Below are 18,894 nucleotides of genomic sequence, written 5' to 3'. Positions count from 1 at the left end.
CTGTATTAATTTATTTTAATGCCTTCCATTATGATGTCTCCTATTCTATCTGATGTTATCTGCTATTCTATCCTAATGTCCTTTGTTAGGATATTACTTATTAGATCAATTTCAAAATCTAATCAGTTCATCTCCTGGTTACAGTGATAATTCCATATTTATTCCACTTGTTCTTGTAGATAGCCACAAAACCTAGTGGCAGAGGCTTGAAAAACAAAACATCCAAGTCCAAGGAATCCAATCTATAGCACACGATCCCCAAAATAGCACAAGATAAATCCAGTTGTAGGGTTTAAATAGGCAGAACAGAGGTGAACACAATGACTAATCTACACAGGGAAGGTAATTAACACTAGGAATACACACCCTGGTCACGATTCAGTTCGATTCACGATACTGAATTAATGATTCGATTCAGTTCGATTCTCAGAATATTTGAACAAAATTTGAATGAAGAACATTTATGACTGAAAAGACTCAAACAATGCAAAACAATGTGCATTTCTGTCTGTATAAACTAAATAAATATAAAATTAAAAATGGCTTGAACAGAGGTTTAATACTGTAAACAAAATATATTACAGGTTCACCAAATCTTAAAAATAAATAGAATTTAGAAGCAGACAAAGCCCAGGGGGGAAAATGATTGATTGAAACATAATGAGGCATCATTTTAACCGGAAATAGAGCTCCAAGTCGGCTAAAATGACCAAACTCTGTGACTTCTTTCTTGGGCACTGTAGATTGCAGAGGTGCAGGGCTGGTGTTGTTTGAAAGCTACTGAAAAGCTCTTTTTTAACTCTTAAAATTGTGTAAGTATATAATGCACAATGCATGCTAATCATTGTGATCTTGTCCTGTCGACCCCCGTGTGCTCTCTATACGTATATTTTAACTCTATGTGTTGCACAGATTGGGATCTCTGGTGTCCAAACAGTGCAGTTGCACACAGCAGATGCATAATTAATAGAATGCTGATTTCCGTGATGTGAATCGCACCATCATCACTTTTTTGCACCGCATACCCCTAATTAACACAGAAGTGTAATGGAAAAGAAACACAAAGGTGCAAAATATCTGCATCTAGTGACCAAAACAAAGAAATGCAGGTTAAGCATTACGTTCTTAACTTTGATTTCATAACAAGAAATTTCCCCAAAAGAACAGACCTGACTGAATTCATTACTGATTGAATAAGAAGAAGAAGTCAAGTAAAGAGACAGCAATGAAGCTTGTTTTTAAATGCCGTGAGTTACTGGGTGCACCATTCAGTTTATGCAAATTACCTGCTTGCAGTTCACGTGTCACGAGTCGAAGTGTCAGCTTTTCAACAGTGCCTAGACCACCGCCTTTAAACTCCCCAGAAAATTCTGTATTTTGAGTGTATTTACAGCCCAAACATATGTTTCAGCTTGACATATTGTGGTTACATCAAACTCTATTACTGCTCTTTGCTTGATCTGGTGGATTTAATGTCTTTCTCTTAGGTTTAAAACATTTTAAATCTGTCTACTGTCGTCTGTACAGAGTGTGTACGCACTCCATGTCATGTTGATTTAGCTCTGGCATCTAGCTGTCCAACAACTTTATCAAAGTGTGACATTTACTGTGTGAGAAAATCACATGTGGCTGGCAAAGATTTAGACATATTTTCCCAAAATAGATTTATGTTTCTTAAACTAGGGTCAAAGTATTCAATATATGATATATTATAGCTGTTTTTCAGAATTTAGTCGCACTGGTTTTCCAGAACGCCTCAGAAACAGCAATCTGATTAAAACTGTACACCAAACAAAGGCAGATAAAGAAAAGAGATCATTTTTCTTTTAATTTTTTTTTTAAATTCACATTTAGTTAGCTGAAATGTTGAGGTTTTTCTTCTCAGAAACGTCTGCTGCGTGTGCTGAGAGTGACACGAGATCAGGTTTGTGTAGCTGTTTCCAAATATAGAGCGCTGGGAAAGCAACACATGGCAGGATATTTGTGTAACCTTTGTGGATCTGATATGTGTATCAGAAGGTGTCATAGATCAGGTCCTTTGCTTGATTCAGATTGTGTTAATATTGTATGCACCAGGTTTTTCATTTTCAGTTGTTACTGGAACACTTATTTCCTTTATGTTTCAAATGAACAATGTAATTATTATTTTTTGTTCAGTTGCAAACTGTCTCTGATATTTCTACAGTGTAGTGTAGCCATGTTTTATTTATCTACCTACACCCACATCCAAATGTTTGCTCTTTTCTCTTGCCAAAACATTGATAATGTTAAAAAGAATGCAGAAACACTGTAGATAAGGAGGTTGTTATAAGAAGAGGAGAAAGTGTAGAAAGTAGAAAGTGTGCACTTGCTGCCACACTACACACAGCAGAGCTCACTAGACTTTGAATTTTTGAATCGCTCATTCATGTTGTCCGGTGCTTTTCTGTGTGTCCTTGTAGGCTCCTTCCTGGGACTAACCCAAGGTGATGTGGTGTCTGATTTCAACGATGAGCCTGACTGCATAAAGTACTTCTACAAAGGGAAAGTGCCACAATGGGGGTCCGAGACGCCTGGTGCTGCCCGAATCTGCCAGCGTTTCCAGAACCGGTTTCATTTTGCCACGTTGTATGACACACGCCACCACATTGCTGTCTACTCAGCGTACATTTTTGAGCCCAGTGACGGGGGAGGCAGAGAGAAGCGCTGGTTTGTGGAGCCTCAGGTGAGGGCTGAACAGATACAGGATATTTACATGTACTGAGTATTGTATTAACCTTCTGTAAAATAGTTCTTCTCCTATATAACTATATATTGCTAATAAAATTCTGATTGTCCTCCTATGATTGGAGTGATGACAGATTAAAAAAAAAAAGAAATAAAATAAGTATTTACTACGTATTTAGTATTTTTTTTTCCCAGTAGAATCTGTTTGTCTTTGGTGTAGATTGGCCTTGCTGCAGATGGTTTTTTTTTTCCAGTTGGTGAATCAGAACTGGGGAGGGGAAATGAGAGACGGCTATTGGCTGGGACAGGACTATCCCGGTATCTACCAGGGTGAGAGACAGGCTCTGAATGAGGATTACACTTACTCAGGGTTTGACCGTGGCCACCTCAATCCCAATGGACATCATGCAGGTACGTACTGATTACAATTTATTGTTGAAAGATGGTACAGTGGTTTTCAATATAAATGGCACTTTTACAGTATTTATATCAACACAGACATACAAGTACTTCTATATAAAAAATGTAGTTTTATTTTCTTCTATTATTTGCACTTTTATTTTGAGGTAAACCAAACTTCCTGTGTGCAACCTGCCCCCTATTATATACCTTTATTATTTATTGGCTCAGACTTTTTGTTTTCAAATCCTTGATCATGGCTTTAGTGGAAATTTTAGTAGAAATCAGTGAGAATTGCCTGCAGTACCTTGTGCCTTGTTATATCATTGGTAACTTTACACTATTCAGTAATCTAACAGATTTTGAAAATGCAGTCTATGGTAATTTTGTGACTTTACCCTTTTCTGTTAACCTAGTGCCAAGTCGTAATGCCACATTCACCCTCACGAACGTGGTGCCTCAGAACCCAAAACTAAACCAGAATGCCTGGGCTAATCATGAGTCCAACCTGGCTAAGATATTCATAGCTCAGTGTGACAAGGCCTACGTGCTGGTTGGTGCCATTCCCTCTGCTAACAACTGGATCATCAAGAATAACGTCCAACGCGTCAACATTCCAGAATACATCTGGAACGCATACTGCTGCATCAATAGCAATGGCTCTCCCATTCGCAGTGGAGCTGCAATTGCCCTCAACACTGAGAAGAATCTGGTTGAGCAGCGCACACTGAGTGAAATGGTTGTCTTCCTCCAGCAATACTCTAACACGCCAGTAGGAGAGCTGTTCCACAATCAATGCCAGTAACAGTCTGTAACATTGCTTCCCACACTGGTTATTCAATTTTAAAGTCTGACACAGATTAACCAGTGGAAATTCATTAAAACTGTATATCTAGTCACTGGTTTTGGTATTTTTGCTAAGCTACAACTAAACCTTGATCCTCCCTGTCCAGCAAAAAACTATTTTAAAAAATCATGCAAATACAAGTTATGAGCTTCAGTTAATGTTCACATCAATCATCAGATTGGGGGAAAATATGATGTTAATGACTTTGACAGTGGCATGGTTGTTGGTGCCAGATGGTATTCCAGAAACTGCTTAATTCCTGGGATTTTCACACACAACAGTCTCTTGACTTTACACAGAATAGTGCATAAAACAAATGAGAGCATTCAGAGGAGAATAGCCAGACTGGTCTGAGCTGACAGGAAAGCTACAGTAGCTCATATAACTACTCTTTACAACCGTGATGAGCAGAAATGCATCTCTTAATGTGCAACATGTTAAAGGCAGATGGCAAGATTGTCCTACATCTCCATTCTTATTTTCCATAGCAGCAGAACATTTCAATTTGTTTGTAACATACAGGCATTAGGATAGGTGACAACACACTTTTATTAGCCTTCAGAACAGAGGAGTTTGCACTTTCCGAAAACTCTTCTGAGAAAACAGAGAAGCTGGTGAGGAAACAACTCTTTATAGCTGCTATAAAGTAAGTGGAACTGACTTGTTACCTTGACATTCCACCACATTAAATGAAAAGAAAGTTTGACATATCAATTTTCAATAAATAAAAAAAAAAAATCTAATCCATTCAAGACATGATAGGAACCAAACATGGCCTTAAAAATAAAGATATATTATTATGATACAGATATCTAAAATCTGTCACATAATAGTATTCATTTATTAAAAGAGACTTTAATGTGTAGGGGATTTATGGGAAATACAGGAGTTGATGTTTGTGGGAAGAAATTTAACAATAATCACAATTAGAAATATTTCAATTTCAGAGTCAAATGCAACAATATCAAGGAGATTCTCTTTTTAATAGATTTTTAAAATATATAACAAAATCAAAGTATTGCACTTAATTTATTTTTTTTTTACATTTTCCCTTTAATTGTTCTTTTTGTTTAAATCAACGCAAGACCTTGGAACATTTATTTTTAAATGTGATTTGTTTTAAGGTTTGGAGAAGAGTCTTACTTTTTCTTTTTTCCGTCATCAACAAACTTGGTGTCAGTGTCTCATTTTTATGGTGTTGTTGTAATACAGAATGTAAAAAATGTGGATGGTTGCCATATAGTTATCACTTTATAGAATTATTACCTTACTCCATATGTGCTCAGTCATAAACCCCAGATAAAAGCTTTTCATATAGACTTGCCTTTATATAGACTCTGACTGGTTATAACTATTGTTATGATTCCCTGTGTAAAAAACAAACCAGATGAACTAGATTGGAATGAACTTGGTGACAAAATAAGCCCTTCCTTTATATAAAAAAAGCCGAGTGCTTTTATTCCACATGTCTGGTAATTAGTTTATACACATTAACATACGCACTAATATTCACATCTCATGTCATGTGTTTATCAACAATAATGGATACACCAATGCAGACACGATGCATTTATCTGAGAAATGCATTTATTAGGAATTGAGGAATTCATATAAACACACACTGTATTGAAAACAGCACATACCCCATCAAAATGTGATGTGTTTGTGCTTAATTTTAAAATGAGAGTTTATGTGCCTCTGATATTAACCTATTCAAAATAAGCCTTTATTCTCACACACACACACACACACACACAAGTACACTGCAGTGAAATTCTTTTCTTTGCGTATCCTGGTTATAAATCTGGGGTCAGAGCGCAGTGTGAGCTGTGATCAGGAGCACGGCAGCCATTTTAAACATCCTAAAAATCTCAACACACAACAATCCATAACACAAAACTAAACCCTGACGCTGCTTTTATCAGACTTCTCACATGTGAACATCCAGAAGTTAAATTACTTTATCTTTCTCTTCTGGTGCTGCCACTGCCTGCATCTCCTACACCAGAAGACCAGAGCTTTAAAAGAAGCAGGAAAATGGTGTAAAAAAAAACAGCTTAATAAATGAAACGTCACTCATAACAACAACCTTAACCCATAAAAATACATGTGAAGATAATTATTTATCAAGTGAAGCTCGGTTTGTGTGATGTGTCTATACTAGCAGGAATATGGTAATTTCACATCCAATGAATCCACAATGGATTTGAAATGAAGCAATCAAGATGTGATTGAAGTGTAGACTTTCAGCTTTAATTCAAAGGGTTTAACAAAAATATGATCTTATACTGATTATTAATTCTATAAATAATATATGTTAATACTATTATATTAACTGTTTAGGAATTATAGCCATTTTTTCAGAGTCCCTCCATTTCCACAGGCTCAAAAGTAATTAGACAATTGACTGGTGAGCAGTTTCATGGCCAGGTGTTTCCTGTTTCCTCGTTAGTTCCTGACAAGCTAAGGAGATAAAAGGTCTGGAGTCGATGCCAAGCGTTGCATTTGCATTTCTATAGCTGTAGGTTCATTATCACTCACCAACACTATTTTGGTTTTTTATTATTTATTTTAATTTTTATTTGCTGGAGTTTCTTTATCAGGCAGTTAAATTAGTAGTTAAGTGTGCTCAGCACCAAACACAACTTTTTTTTTTTTTTTATTAAGAGAACATAATCCAATTTTACATATTCAGACTTTCTAGAGAAGTCTAGTCTACTTTATAATTTAGTGAATTCACTCCTTCAAAACTTCATGGGAAAAGGCCCTATCTTTTCATAAAACTGCCACTGTGTTAATGCAGTGTGTTCTTTCTGATTGGGCCCCCATTCAGTCAGTGTAAAATAACCAATATTGTAAAAAAAAAAAAAAAAAGATGTGTGTTTTCCCCCTTAGAGATTTGTGAGCTTTACTCAGTTCAGGACATGTCCAAGGTGCAAAATAGTGAGGGGGACAGAATCACTTGCCAGTGAAAGTCTTTAATCTGCTGCACCTCTGCAGGTGATACTGAACCCCAGGAACAGTGAGGGTTAAGGGCCTTGCTCAAGGGCCCTTCAGTGGCAGTACTGGGGCTTGAATTTCACAAACCTCAGCTCAGTAGCCCAGAGCTTTAACTCCTGACATACCACTGGCTCTAATTTATTTACTAATGTAGAACTGCTCATTTCAAAATCAATCTGCACCAACACACACATGTGCAAAATTAACTTCCTTTATCACTTCTTTCTTCTCCATTAGGGGTCGCGTAGACTCCTGTGGGGCAGTGGGGAAAAAACAGTCGTGCAGCAGGCTAAATGTACTTTGTATTTTTGTTTTTAAAACTAAAATCCTTGCGCTGTGGTATAGTACATATCATCATGACTAGTGCTGTGTGAAAGAGCACATTCCATGCTTTAGGTGCATGACACCATCCAGCCCAACTCCATGACAGAGACCCAGGGCACTTTCTGGAGGCTGGATCATGTTCTGTAGACATCACATCCATCCATCACTGAACTATAGGGACTAACACATGTCTGGGTGTACAAAATCTTCCAAAAATATCTTCTGCAATTTTTTTTTCTTAACCAAATAATCACTAATCTTTTATCTGCTGCACCTGATGCAGCTCATCAAGAGCCACAAGACTTAAACATTTACAGAAATCAAAGGGAAAAGCTCCCATACTGAGCTCCTTTATCTCTCTTTCTTCCTCATTTCCTGGCTAAAATACAACAGTCCCGCCTCCTGTGATAGGATTGGCTAACAGAGCACAACAGTCCCGCCTCCTGTGATAGGATTGGCTAACAGAGCACAACAGTCCCGCCTCCTGTGATAGGATTGGCTAACAGAGCACAACAGTCCCGCCTCCTGTGATAGGATTGGCTAATATTCACAAGCAGTCAGATGATTGGACAGTTCAGTAGCAGTAGCTTTAGCTCTGAACTGCACATAGACTTGGATTAAGTAAAGTTAGGACTAACTGAAGATTTCAGCCACTGCGCGCGAGTGTAATTATAATTCTTATATATTACACAAACTTTATTTTTAACGTTAATGCGCTGAGCTAAGGATTGCATTAGTGATCTCTACTAGAGCAGTTTGGTGTTTAGCTACTGTCTCAAGCTAGCTAGGTTTATAATAATAATAATAATAATAATAATAATTATAATGCTTATTAGCTGAGAGGAGAGCTATCAGTGGAAGAGGACAGGAAAACAGGCGGGGAGTGAACATGAAGAGGTTTATGTTTGCTGTTGATCTTGTATTTTCTGAGCAGTGTGTGTGTGTGTGAGCAGTGTGTGTGTGTGAGCATGCAGTGTGTGCTGCTGGGTCCAGGAGGCCGCAGGGTCCTACTGTCCGACGCTCGAGCCCTGATCCTGGGCCGCGGTCCTGAGTCCGGAGTGAAGGATAAGAAGTGCTCCAGACAGCAGGGTAAACACCCAGCACCGACACCTGCACATCCTACACAGCACAAGTGGTTCAGTATGCACTGCAGTATACACAGTGCTGCTGACCCTGTTCAGGGAAAAGTACCTAATGCATGCTCAGACATATCTACAAGTCGCCAGATGACGTCATAGAGCACTTTGAATATTCACTGATTCGTTATGACATGAATATGTAAGTGTGTGTGTAAATGTGTGTCAGAATATGTTGCATGAAGAAGGAAGAATTTCTGGAGACATAAAAATAAAATAGAAAATAATAGATTTCTTATAGATGTATTTACTAAATACTGTAATTTCTAAAAGGAACATAGACAAGAACAAAGAACAGTACTGATGACTGATTGGGTGTCGGGAACAGTCAGTCAAAGTCACTGAGATTTTTCACAGGTCTGAACCTCGTGATCTTTCCCTGCATGATTTCACGCATTGTGTTGCTGCCACATGATTGGCTGATTGGATAATTGCATCAGTTGGCAGGTGTACAGGTGTTCCTATTAAATCGACCAGTGAGTGTATATATACATATATACACAAGTCTAGGGGAAAAAAAGCTATAGTTGTGTAGAAATTTGACGTGACATTTGCTAGCTGGTTGTTCACTCACTCACTTTGCTTTTGTCTTTCGTAGTTAAACTCGTGGCTGATTACGCCAAGCAAGAGATTCTTGTGACCCAGGTAGTAATATTATTATTATTATTATTATTATTATTAACACATTTTAGAGTGTCAGAATCTTAAATAGGAATCTTTCGATTCCGAGTCCTCACAGGGAAACGTAATGAAGCCCACTTTCATATGCAGCCGGTCTTATTATCTACAGCTTGGTCCAAACCCGTCTTCTGTGGACGGACAGGCTTTGGGTCGCGGCCAGTCCGGACGGCTGAGTGTAAACAGCACGCTCTACCTCGTAAACCAGAGTTACCCCTTCACTGTGCAGTTTTCTGATGGAGCATCTTCAGCCTCTTCTTCTCACCAGAGGAAGGAGAAAGGAGCAGATGATAAGGAAAGCAAGCAGAAGGCCTCGGATAGTAAGGATAAGAAGGTTCAGTCCAAGAGGAACATCCAGGATTTCTTTGTTGCATCACCTAAAAAGGTATCAATGGATGATTTCTTTTATAGATTCAAAAAAATAAATAAAAATACATAGTACAGAATGCAAGGAATAGGTTTTCATCATGCGATATTACATTTGCTAAGTCAACAAAGAGAGCCCTTGATTCCGAAGACGACGCATCTGAAGCTAAACGCGGACGCTCGGAGAAATGTGATGAGGATGAAGGGGACCTGGTGGAGGAGAAGCTCAGACAGCTGCAGCAGTTGGCACAAGGCACAATCACACAGCAATCGCCATCCAAACCCTCTGCCAGTGTGCCATCTGCCTGCTTACACAGTCACTGGCAGCAGGTTGGCACTCTCATGCTCTACACTGCAGCAGGGGTCACCGGAAGCTCCAAGGTGAGAAGGAAGAGGGAAAAAACCTCCATTTCATGTTCAAGTACTCCTTAAATATCATTATCAGAAGTTTTGGTGGTAATTTTACTACTAATATGTCAAACGCAAGTCTGAAATTAAGTTTGACTTAAATTTGGATCGGTATCTTTTCATACTGTTTAATGAATCCATCTAAATCTCTCATCTGCCTCGATGCCATTTTATTAGTGCAGAATAAAACACAATCTGTCATGCTGCTATATTCATATAAAAATCATCAGTGACAGTGTTCCAGAGTTGACTATGTTCCTATCGCAGCATGCCCTGAAGTGTATTATTCCTCTTCTACCACAGCACTTTGCCATTTTTTTAAATTAATGACATGCTTTATTAATTAAAGGGCATCATGCACTTCCATTTATAATTAAAATCGTCCATGAAACAATTAGTAAAGGTAGTTACTGCTATAGCAGCTCTGAAAAGCTCTTTCCTCACCAGCCACTCTTTTTTAGACTCAAGGTGGTGGAAGCATTATGTTTTTGGGTTTTCTGTCCATCCTTCTGTTTATGCATTTGAGATTCTTGTTAGTGCAACATCTCAAGAACGAGTGGTTGAGTTTATAGGTTTGTAGGATTTATGTGGAATTATCATCGTATCCAGCAGATGAACTGATTAGATTTTGGAACTGATCCAGACAAGATCAAGATCAGAGCAAGGTCAAACTTCTGAAATGGTTTTTCTTGAATAGCTTTCTTCCTGTTTGAAATATATTTTAAGGGTATTTCAGACATATAAAATATTAACAGTGAGGAACAGACTCGGTGGTGATGGAGACACCCTTTTAAACACCTTTGGCTTTGAGTTCTAATCGTTCTCTCTCGGAGTTAAAAAGACAAAAACAAAACACGCAGCTTGTCATGTTACAGAGAAACTCGAGGGCGCAAAGTCTTTCGTCCTGAAGACTTTCCTGTGGCAGAAAACCTGCTGTCTGTTACAAAAAGTGGAGACTCCTTCCATAAATTTCATAGAAAGCTTCACAACACCAGTGATTATTTGTATTTTTTGTTAAATAACAACACATTTTTAAATCTGATTATTATTATTATTAGTTATAGATTAGGAGGCGTGTCTGACAAATCCCTGTGAATTACCTTTCCATATAAAATCAATAGCATGTTAGAACAAGAGCCTTAATATAAAGCTGATTTACCTTTTAGAGCTGCTGTTACAGAAAATTCCTCAACACCTTCTGACCAATCAGGTTCGAGAACTCGGCATCGCTGTGGTATAAATGTGCATGACTCACCCTGACTACTTACTGAACCACTAAACTGAGAACCACTCAGACACTACTGATAAAGTAGATGTGAATATATTTATATTAAAGCTATATTAATTATGGCTTCACATTCTTTCTAATTCAGATAGCAGGGTTCGACATCGATGGCTGCATTATCACTACGAAGTCAGGGAAAGTCTTTCCCACCAGCCCAGATGACTGGAAGTAAGTCTGATTTGTTGTGAAATATTTTGGAAACCCCCTTTTCCATTTTTGAATTTATTATATTTCTGCACTCTAATTTTCTTTAGGATCCTTTTCCCAGAGATAAAGCCCAAACTGACCGCTCTGTTAAAGGAAGGGTTCAAGGTGTGTAAAAAAAACAAAACCAAAACCAAACTTGTTTCTTTACTGCACAAAGAACAGGAGCGTTATTTACGCATTAATCAAGCCTGGAAGTTGTAGTGTTTGCTCTCGCTGTCTCTCGGTGTAGGTGGTGTTTTTCACCAATCAGATGGGAATTGCTCGAGGCAAGCTCAGACCAGAAGTCTTCAAGTCTAAAGTTGAGGATGTTCTTCAGACACTGAATTTGCCTGTGCAGGTTTGTTAGGAATATAAGTCATAATGTAAAATATAGTACTTTTATAGAGGCCTGAATTTGTCCAGGTGAGCTTAATGGCTGTTCTGTGTATGGTGTGTTATATTATACATGATATATTTCAGGTGTTTGTCGCAGCAGGTCCAGGTATTTACAGAAAGCCAGTCACAGGAATGTGGGAACACTTGTGTGAGAAGGTGAGACAGTTTGTATATTCTGGTCCTATTGAGAAAATTTCATGAATTCATGGCTTATCTATGAAGCTGACAGTCTAATGCTGTATACACTCACTCATCCAGAAGGCAGTATATGACATACAAGACACAGGCTATTGTTAAAGACAAAAATAAATAAATCAGAGCAATAAATGTGCAAAATAACTGTTCTGTGTGTCATATTGCACTATATTAAAACCAATAGACACACAAACACTTAGCTGGAGGTGTGCATTGGGATTGGGATCTCGTGCGTCTCTACAGAAATGTCACTGGAGTGTGTTAGATAATGAAGCTCATGGGACAAAGAAAAGCCACGTTGATTAACGTGTTGAGCGTATTGGACGTGGTGAAGTCAGAACCAAGTGTCCACGCTGAACAAATAAACTAACTCACCCTGAAATGATTAATGAAGCTGATAAAGATCCACCTCTGTGCATTCTGATACACATTTACAAACTACATGTTGAAACCAAACCCCGTTCCCTATAGACAGGAGACAAATTATTGGGGAAAAAAAACAAAGTCTCAAAACAACATCTCAGATGTTCCTTGGCATAGATTCTGCAAGCCTCTGGAGCTCTACTGGAGAGATGAACACCATTCTTCCAAAAGAACTGGTGCTGATGATGGAGAGCGCTGTGTAACACACTGGTCCCAAAACCTTCCATAAACGCTCAACTGGGTTGAAATGTGATGACCATGAAGGTCATAGGATACGAGTTACATCATTTTCATCCTCATCAAATCATTCAGTGAGCCCTCGTGCCCTGTGAAGAACACTTCAATCAGGAAATGTTTCATCGTAGGATAAAGTGATCAGGCAGATTAATGTGGTATTAATGAATTACTGCCATTTCTGACCACTGAACCTTTAAATGCGCATCCGTCTTTGTAATGAGACATTGCTGCTCTGCTATAATATAATATCTCTCTGTGTAGCTGTGACCTGTTCTTGCTGACAGTATGATGATATCCTGCTTCTGATTTTTCTCTCATCTGAAGGCCAATCATTGAATGTGTGCATTTAACCACCATTTCCAAACCTATTTATTAATGTCCTTCCCATAAATCTAAATGCAGATGCCACTTTAGTCACTGTTCTTATCGAAACATCAGTTGAGAGTCAGTGCAGCACTAATGAACTCTCTCTCAGACTCACATGGACCTTTTCCTTTTGCCTGCTCAGCACTTTTATACATGCCACAGAACAGGATACGGTGTAATTGCTTAATTGTGTCATGCAGTAAGTCCATCTCTCTGGAAGTATAGAAGTTTTTCCTTTAATTTGTCACCTAGTATGTTTTTAGTACAGTGTCCTACATGCGCAATTGTGATTATCAACATTAATTAGATTATTTCTTATATTATTTAACTGCAGATTAAGCATTTTTCACGCTGTTAAAACATTATGCACAAATACTCACGAAAACAGACGCGAGTGTGATAGTACAAATAATGGTGACTATACATAACTTTACTGAATAAGGGCCACTGTGTGGAAATGTTTACTGATGTCTGCAAAAATATATAATCTGTACTACGTTTTCCAGGCAAACGATGGCGTACCTGTGGATAAATCGCAGTGTGTCTATGTTGGAGGTGAGTGGCTGTATTGGATCTGAAGGAACAGATTAAAAACAGTGCATTTTATTCCATAAAATAGGGCGAATGCTTTTCTGTTGCTCCACTCAGGAGCCACGACCCCATAAATATAACGGGTTTATAAATATAACATCTAAGAATGCATAAAAAAATTGAGAACATGTTGCATGGACTTGTTTTTTTTCATTGTGGCAAATTCCTGTAAGTACTTCTATGCAGCTTTTCGCATTACAAATTGATTTCATGAAACTGTAACCCAGAATGTATTGAGAAACAGAGATGATTCTGAGGGACAGAAGTGGTGGACTACTCTTCAGGACCTTTCAAATGCTGGCATGTGGATCCCCAACAAACAGAACAATTTTATTCAGTGTTTTAATTTTTTTTCTGCATTATAAAATTGACACCTGTAAACTAAACTTTAATTATTGATAGCTTGTTAGATTTGTTTGATTTGTTTCATGCAATGTAAAGTCCTTTTTTATTGCTTGTGCTGATGCCTTAATCATTTTTTTAAAGGGGAAATTACCAGGCGCTCTTAAAGGGGTACTGACCTGGTACTGGGCCAAACTAAGTTTCAAAGGTTAATTTAGCTTCATTTAAAGTAAATTAGTAAATGATGCACGCTTCACGTTTCTTTCTGGAATAGATGCAGCGGGCCGTCCTGTAAACTGGGCTCCAGGGAAGAAGAAGAAGGACTTCTCCTGTAGTGACAGGCTGGTGAGAATGCAGCACCTGGCCTTAGGATACAAACTCGCTTACAGTAGTACTACCTATTTGCTACTTACTTCGTATAAGATGTTAAATTAATGCATTATTGAAAGTTGAAAGTCGATACGAATTTAGTGTTCAGTTTCCTGAGGACAAATGTAATGGATGACATTTTTGGTGATTTTCTTTCCTTTTGCTTCTAGTTTGCTCTAAACATTGGCGTACAGTTTCACACTCCAGAGGAATTCTTCCTGGGATGGAAACCTGCTCCCTTCAGCATGCCGTCACTTGATCCGGTGAGCTGCTGACCTGTTTGCCTCTCCTCATAGTTGCTCAGATTGTTTAGCTGAGTTGGATCTTATTTGAGTGGAACTGAAATGGGTGGGGTTATATGTCATGAATCTACACAAAATAACCTATAGTATTTGTGTGTGTGTTATTTACTGTCAAATTTGTGATCGCTTAAGTATTCACCCTGATGGCTGAATTAGTTAAAGGCCTGTACATTAGGTCTGGTGTGATCAGTTTCCATCAGAAATCACATGATACATATACAAATACATATACTGAGGTCAATAAGTGCATGGAAGGGCCCAGAGTTTATGAGAGAACATATCTAAACAAACAGCACTGTGAAGACCAAGGAGCAATCAAAACGAGCTTTGGGACAAAGTTCTGGAACAGTATCAATCAGGGTTTGGTTATAAAAATCCTAAACTTTGAACCTCCAGCAGAGCGACATTACATTGATTATTTATGGAATATAGTATAGAAAGAATATGATACAACCGCAATCGCCATCGACCAGAAGTGATCGGGTAAAAGTCAGTGATGCAACCAGTAGGCTAAGGGTAACTCTGAATGTGCTGAAAAGATGCAGAGTTCAGATAAGCTGTTCACAGGACAGCCATAGACCAAGACGAATGGAAAAAAATCCGTTTGAGTTTGGCAAAAGGCATGTTGGAGATTCTGCAAACCTGTGGACTGCGTCTCTGGTCTGATGCTCCCAAAGTGATCTTTTTGGCCTTAGCTCAAAGCGTTAAGAACACCTTCCCCACAGTGAAACATGGTGGTGGTAGCATCATTTGGGCATGCTTTTCATCACCACGGCCTGGGAAACAGATCAGGTTTGAGGGCTGAAGATGGATTGAGCCAAATACAGTGCAATTCTAGAAGAAAATTTGTTCCAGTTTGTAACAGACTTAAGACTGGGGCAGAAATTCACCTTTCAAAAAGACAACAACATACTGAACTTACTCCCAAAGATACACTGAAGTGGTTCAAAAGCACGACTAGATGAATGACAGAGTGGCCCAGTCAAAGCCCAGACAGTTGGAGCAACTTTACCAAGAAGAATAGCCAAAAATATCAGGATCCAGATGTTGATAGTCACATATCCAAGAAGGCGTGCAGCTGTAAATGCTGTCAAAAGTGATTCTACTAAGTACTGACGCATAAATGCTTAAATGCTTAAGCAACCAATGAATGACTGATTTTTTTTTTTTATTAAGCTTTGTGGCACAATAAAATAAAAATAAAAACAAAATGGTTGTGCATAGACAGCTTCGACATGAGCTAAAATATGTGTTCAATACAGAACACTCAAAAAGACCAATCCAGAGAGATCACATGATGGACACTGGATTAGTGTAATTATTCATGGTATGATTTTATGGCCTGCAGAGGGGATTAGACCCAAAGGCACGTCTGTACGACCCACCTAATGCCTCGCTCACTTCCACCAGCCAGGAGATCATTGTTGCTGTTGGTTTCCCTGGATGTAAGTCTGCTTTTTTTTATTATTTTTTTTATTTTTATGAAATGCTTCTTATTCCCTTGTAGAGTGACAGTATTTTTGTCAAATCTTCTTACCTGTTTTTACTTTTGCAGCTGGCAAATCCACTTTTTTTCAAACCCACATCATTCCCAAGGGATATGTGTATGTGAACAGGGTGAGTAGAAAAGGGTTAATGCAGCCTAAACACGCCTGATGCGGTGCGATATATTGTTTTGTTGTGGGATTTTTTTATTTTATTTTATTTTTTTTTATCACAATTTTTATTTAGGCACAAAAATCTGCTCATAATCAGGGTGGTAAACTTATTAAATGGGTTTAAAATGATTCTAGTCACACAAATGATGATTCTTTTCAGAAGTCCTCACTGAAAACATGTTTATTTAAAAAGGAATATACTATATAATGTATAATATATATGTCAGCTTGGACGTGACTGCAGTATTTAATAAAAAATGATATAAATATAATGCAAAGTTTTAAGTCTACGTTTTAACACAGTGTAATAGTTTTGTGTGTGTTTGGAAAGCTCAGGAATAAAAAGCTCTAATGCCTCCACTAAATAGGATTGTCCCGATTTTCCTTATGTGCCTAAAAGTTGAATATTTGGATTATAATCTTAAATTAATCTGTTCTGTGATCACATTTTTTTACACTGGAAGGGGACTAATGAATTACAAAACCATCCAAATATTGAGAATCAGTGAACGGCTGTCAGGAGTGGAGCTTCTTGCTAGATGATGATGATGATGATGATGTTGGTGGTTGTTGTTGTTGTTGTTGTTGTTGCTAGGACACACTGGGGTCATGGCAGCACTGCGTGTCAGCATGTGAACGTGCTCTGAAGGAAGGCCGAAGTGTAGCTGTGGACAACACTAATCCTGACCTAGAGTCTCGAAAGCGGTGCTTATTTTGATTTCTTTACTGATCAATGGTCTTTTTAAACTAGTCTCTAGCCTATATTCTCATAGTTCATGGCAACAACGAAGGTCTCACCAACTCCATGCTTCTCTTCACAGGTATGTGGATGTCAGTAAGAGCGCTGGAGTTCCCTGCCGATGCTTTAACTTCACTGCCTCTTTGGAGCAAGCCAAGCACAATAACAGGGTGGGCGTGGTCATATCGGTCATATCGGTCATGTGTCATTGCTGCTTGGTACCGATGGACATTGTCATGACATTGAAATGACAGAAATGAAGAGTGATTATTTTAGCCTTTACTTTATTTATCTGGCCCAATATTTTGGATACAGCTTCCTGGTAAAAAGTTTCAAACTGTAGTAAACTGTAAATTTAAAAAAAAATGTGCTAAAAATGATGAGAAATAATCTTAAAATATTTCAGTGGAATGTTATTTTTATGCATCCACCACTAGGATGATGGAGGCGTTATGTTTTCAGGTTGCGCAGTATGTCGAGAACGAGTGATTGAATGTTTGTAGGATTTGTATGGAATTATCGCTGTAACCAGCAGATGAACTATTAAACAGGGTCAAAAGTCTGAAAGGACTAGACCTGTTGTGATAAAGAGCTTGCAGCTCAGCCATAAAAAGTGAGAACAATGAAAACAATTTCTTCCCGGAATTAAATGCTGTAGTGATTAAAGATCAGATCTGTGCAGCAGGAATTGCACGAGCAGGACTACGTGGGGCGATCATGAAGGAATCCGGATTCCTGGCCTCATCTGGCTATATAATTAAGTCCAACTGTGTCTAATCCACGCACTCATTTTTCACTTTCTCAGTTCCGAGAGATGGTTCCTTCAGCCACCAAGCATGCTCCTGTCAATGACATGGTCTTCCACAGCTACAAGTGAGTGAACGCTGCTGCTGTAGTCAAACGTCTGTGTAGTAAATACAGTTCTGCCATTAACACTTTATCCTAGGGAAGGTCTAATCCGGCCCAACAAATGATTTTCGAATCCATTTTCTAAATCAGAATGGTCCCTAATTGAACTAAAAGACCGAAAATAAAAAGAGCTAGTCTCTGTTATTCCACTATGGAGCAATATAGAGCACTAAAATTCATTTCCTGCTAAAAATCTCGTTTATTTGAAATAAATAATTGAGGCTTTTCACAGTAATGAGGGTCAATCACATGTGATGCAACTTACATTTTTATTTGTAAATAATTTTACAAATTATATTGAAACTATTTTGATTTTCCCCCATTTAATTAGCTTTATAACGTAATCCCGATTCAAATGGAGTGAGTAGTTGTGTAGGCCACTGTGTATACGGTAAAATCTGTCGTGTAGGTTTTAATACGCTTGTGTGTTCAGAATGCACCTTTCAGATAAATCAACATGTTTAAGAGGAGTTGCTGATGTTACTGCTCACTAAACTGCTTTTTTTTTTCATTCGTCCTACTTGACTTTACATTGGACTGAGTGTATTGTTTACCTGTTACCTAAAATAACTGACACCCCTGTGTGTGTGTGTGTGTGTGTGTGTGTGTGTAGGAAGAAATTTGTGGCTCCTACTCTATCAGAGGGCTTCTCTGAAATCCTGCAGATTCACTTTGTTCCCAGTTTTAGTGACAGTCGCTCTGAGGCGCTTTTCAGGCAGTTCTCAGAGGGCTGAACAGAGAATCTGACCACGGGACGGACGCGGACATGAGAAGTGGAAACAAGTTCTCGAGTTCTGCTGCAAGTTCTCTACTGATGTGTGTCTGCCTCATTCTCTCATTTGTCTTTGTCTTTATCTTTAATTTGATAAATCTACATCATCACAGATTCTCTGCTGACAAAATATTGAGTGCTATGTTTCTTTTGGTATTGCAAAATAAAGAGACACAATGACTTGGTTTATATTGGTTGAAGCAAATTTTACATCTTTTATTAAATAAGTAATAGAAAAACATTAAAAAGTGAAATGTTAA

At 38.2% G+C, this 18,894-nt stretch overlaps 2 protein-coding genes across 2 annotated transcripts; both read left to right on the top strand.

Annotated features, from left to right (window-relative positions):
* The first annotated feature begins 2,324 nt into the window (after nt 1-2,324).
* si:dkey-243k1.3 (endonuclease domain-containing 1 protein-like) lies at nt 2,325-4,000 on the top strand. Its single transcript, XM_026943526.3, has 3 exons — nt 2,325-2,704; nt 2,961-3,117; nt 3,522-4,000. The coding sequence occupies exons 1-3, from the start codon at nt 2,408-2,410 to the stop codon at nt 3,908-3,910; spliced, it is 843 nt and encodes a 280-aa protein (XP_026799327.1). The 5' UTR covers nt 2,325-2,407; the 3' UTR covers nt 3,911-4,000.
* Nucleotides 4,001-7,627: 3,627 nt separating this feature from the next.
* On the top strand, nt 7,628-18,894 carry pnkp (polynucleotide kinase 3'-phosphatase). Its single transcript, XM_026943428.3, has 18 exons — nt 7,628-7,941; nt 8,230-8,365; nt 9,011-9,057; nt 9,203-9,475; nt 9,580-9,837; nt 11,238-11,317; nt 11,404-11,461; nt 11,586-11,693; nt 11,816-11,887; nt 13,459-13,507; nt 14,160-14,230; nt 14,425-14,517; nt 15,905-16,001; nt 16,112-16,173; nt 16,810-16,919; nt 17,036-17,123; nt 17,759-17,826; nt 18,476-18,894. The coding sequence occupies exons 2-18, from the start codon at nt 8,245-8,247 to the stop codon at nt 18,594-18,596; spliced, it is 1,776 nt and encodes a 591-aa protein (XP_026799229.3). The 5' UTR covers nt 7,628-7,941; nt 8,230-8,244; the 3' UTR covers nt 18,597-18,894.

This window comes from Pangasianodon hypophthalmus, chromosome 14 (genome assembly GCF_027358585.1).
Source record: "Pangasianodon hypophthalmus isolate fPanHyp1 chromosome 14, fPanHyp1.pri, whole genome shotgun sequence".
In the NCBI taxonomy this organism is placed as follows: Eukaryota; Metazoa; Chordata; class Actinopteri; order Siluriformes; family Pangasiidae; genus Pangasianodon; species Pangasianodon hypophthalmus.
This window is presented reverse-complemented; position numbering and strand designations above follow the sequence as displayed.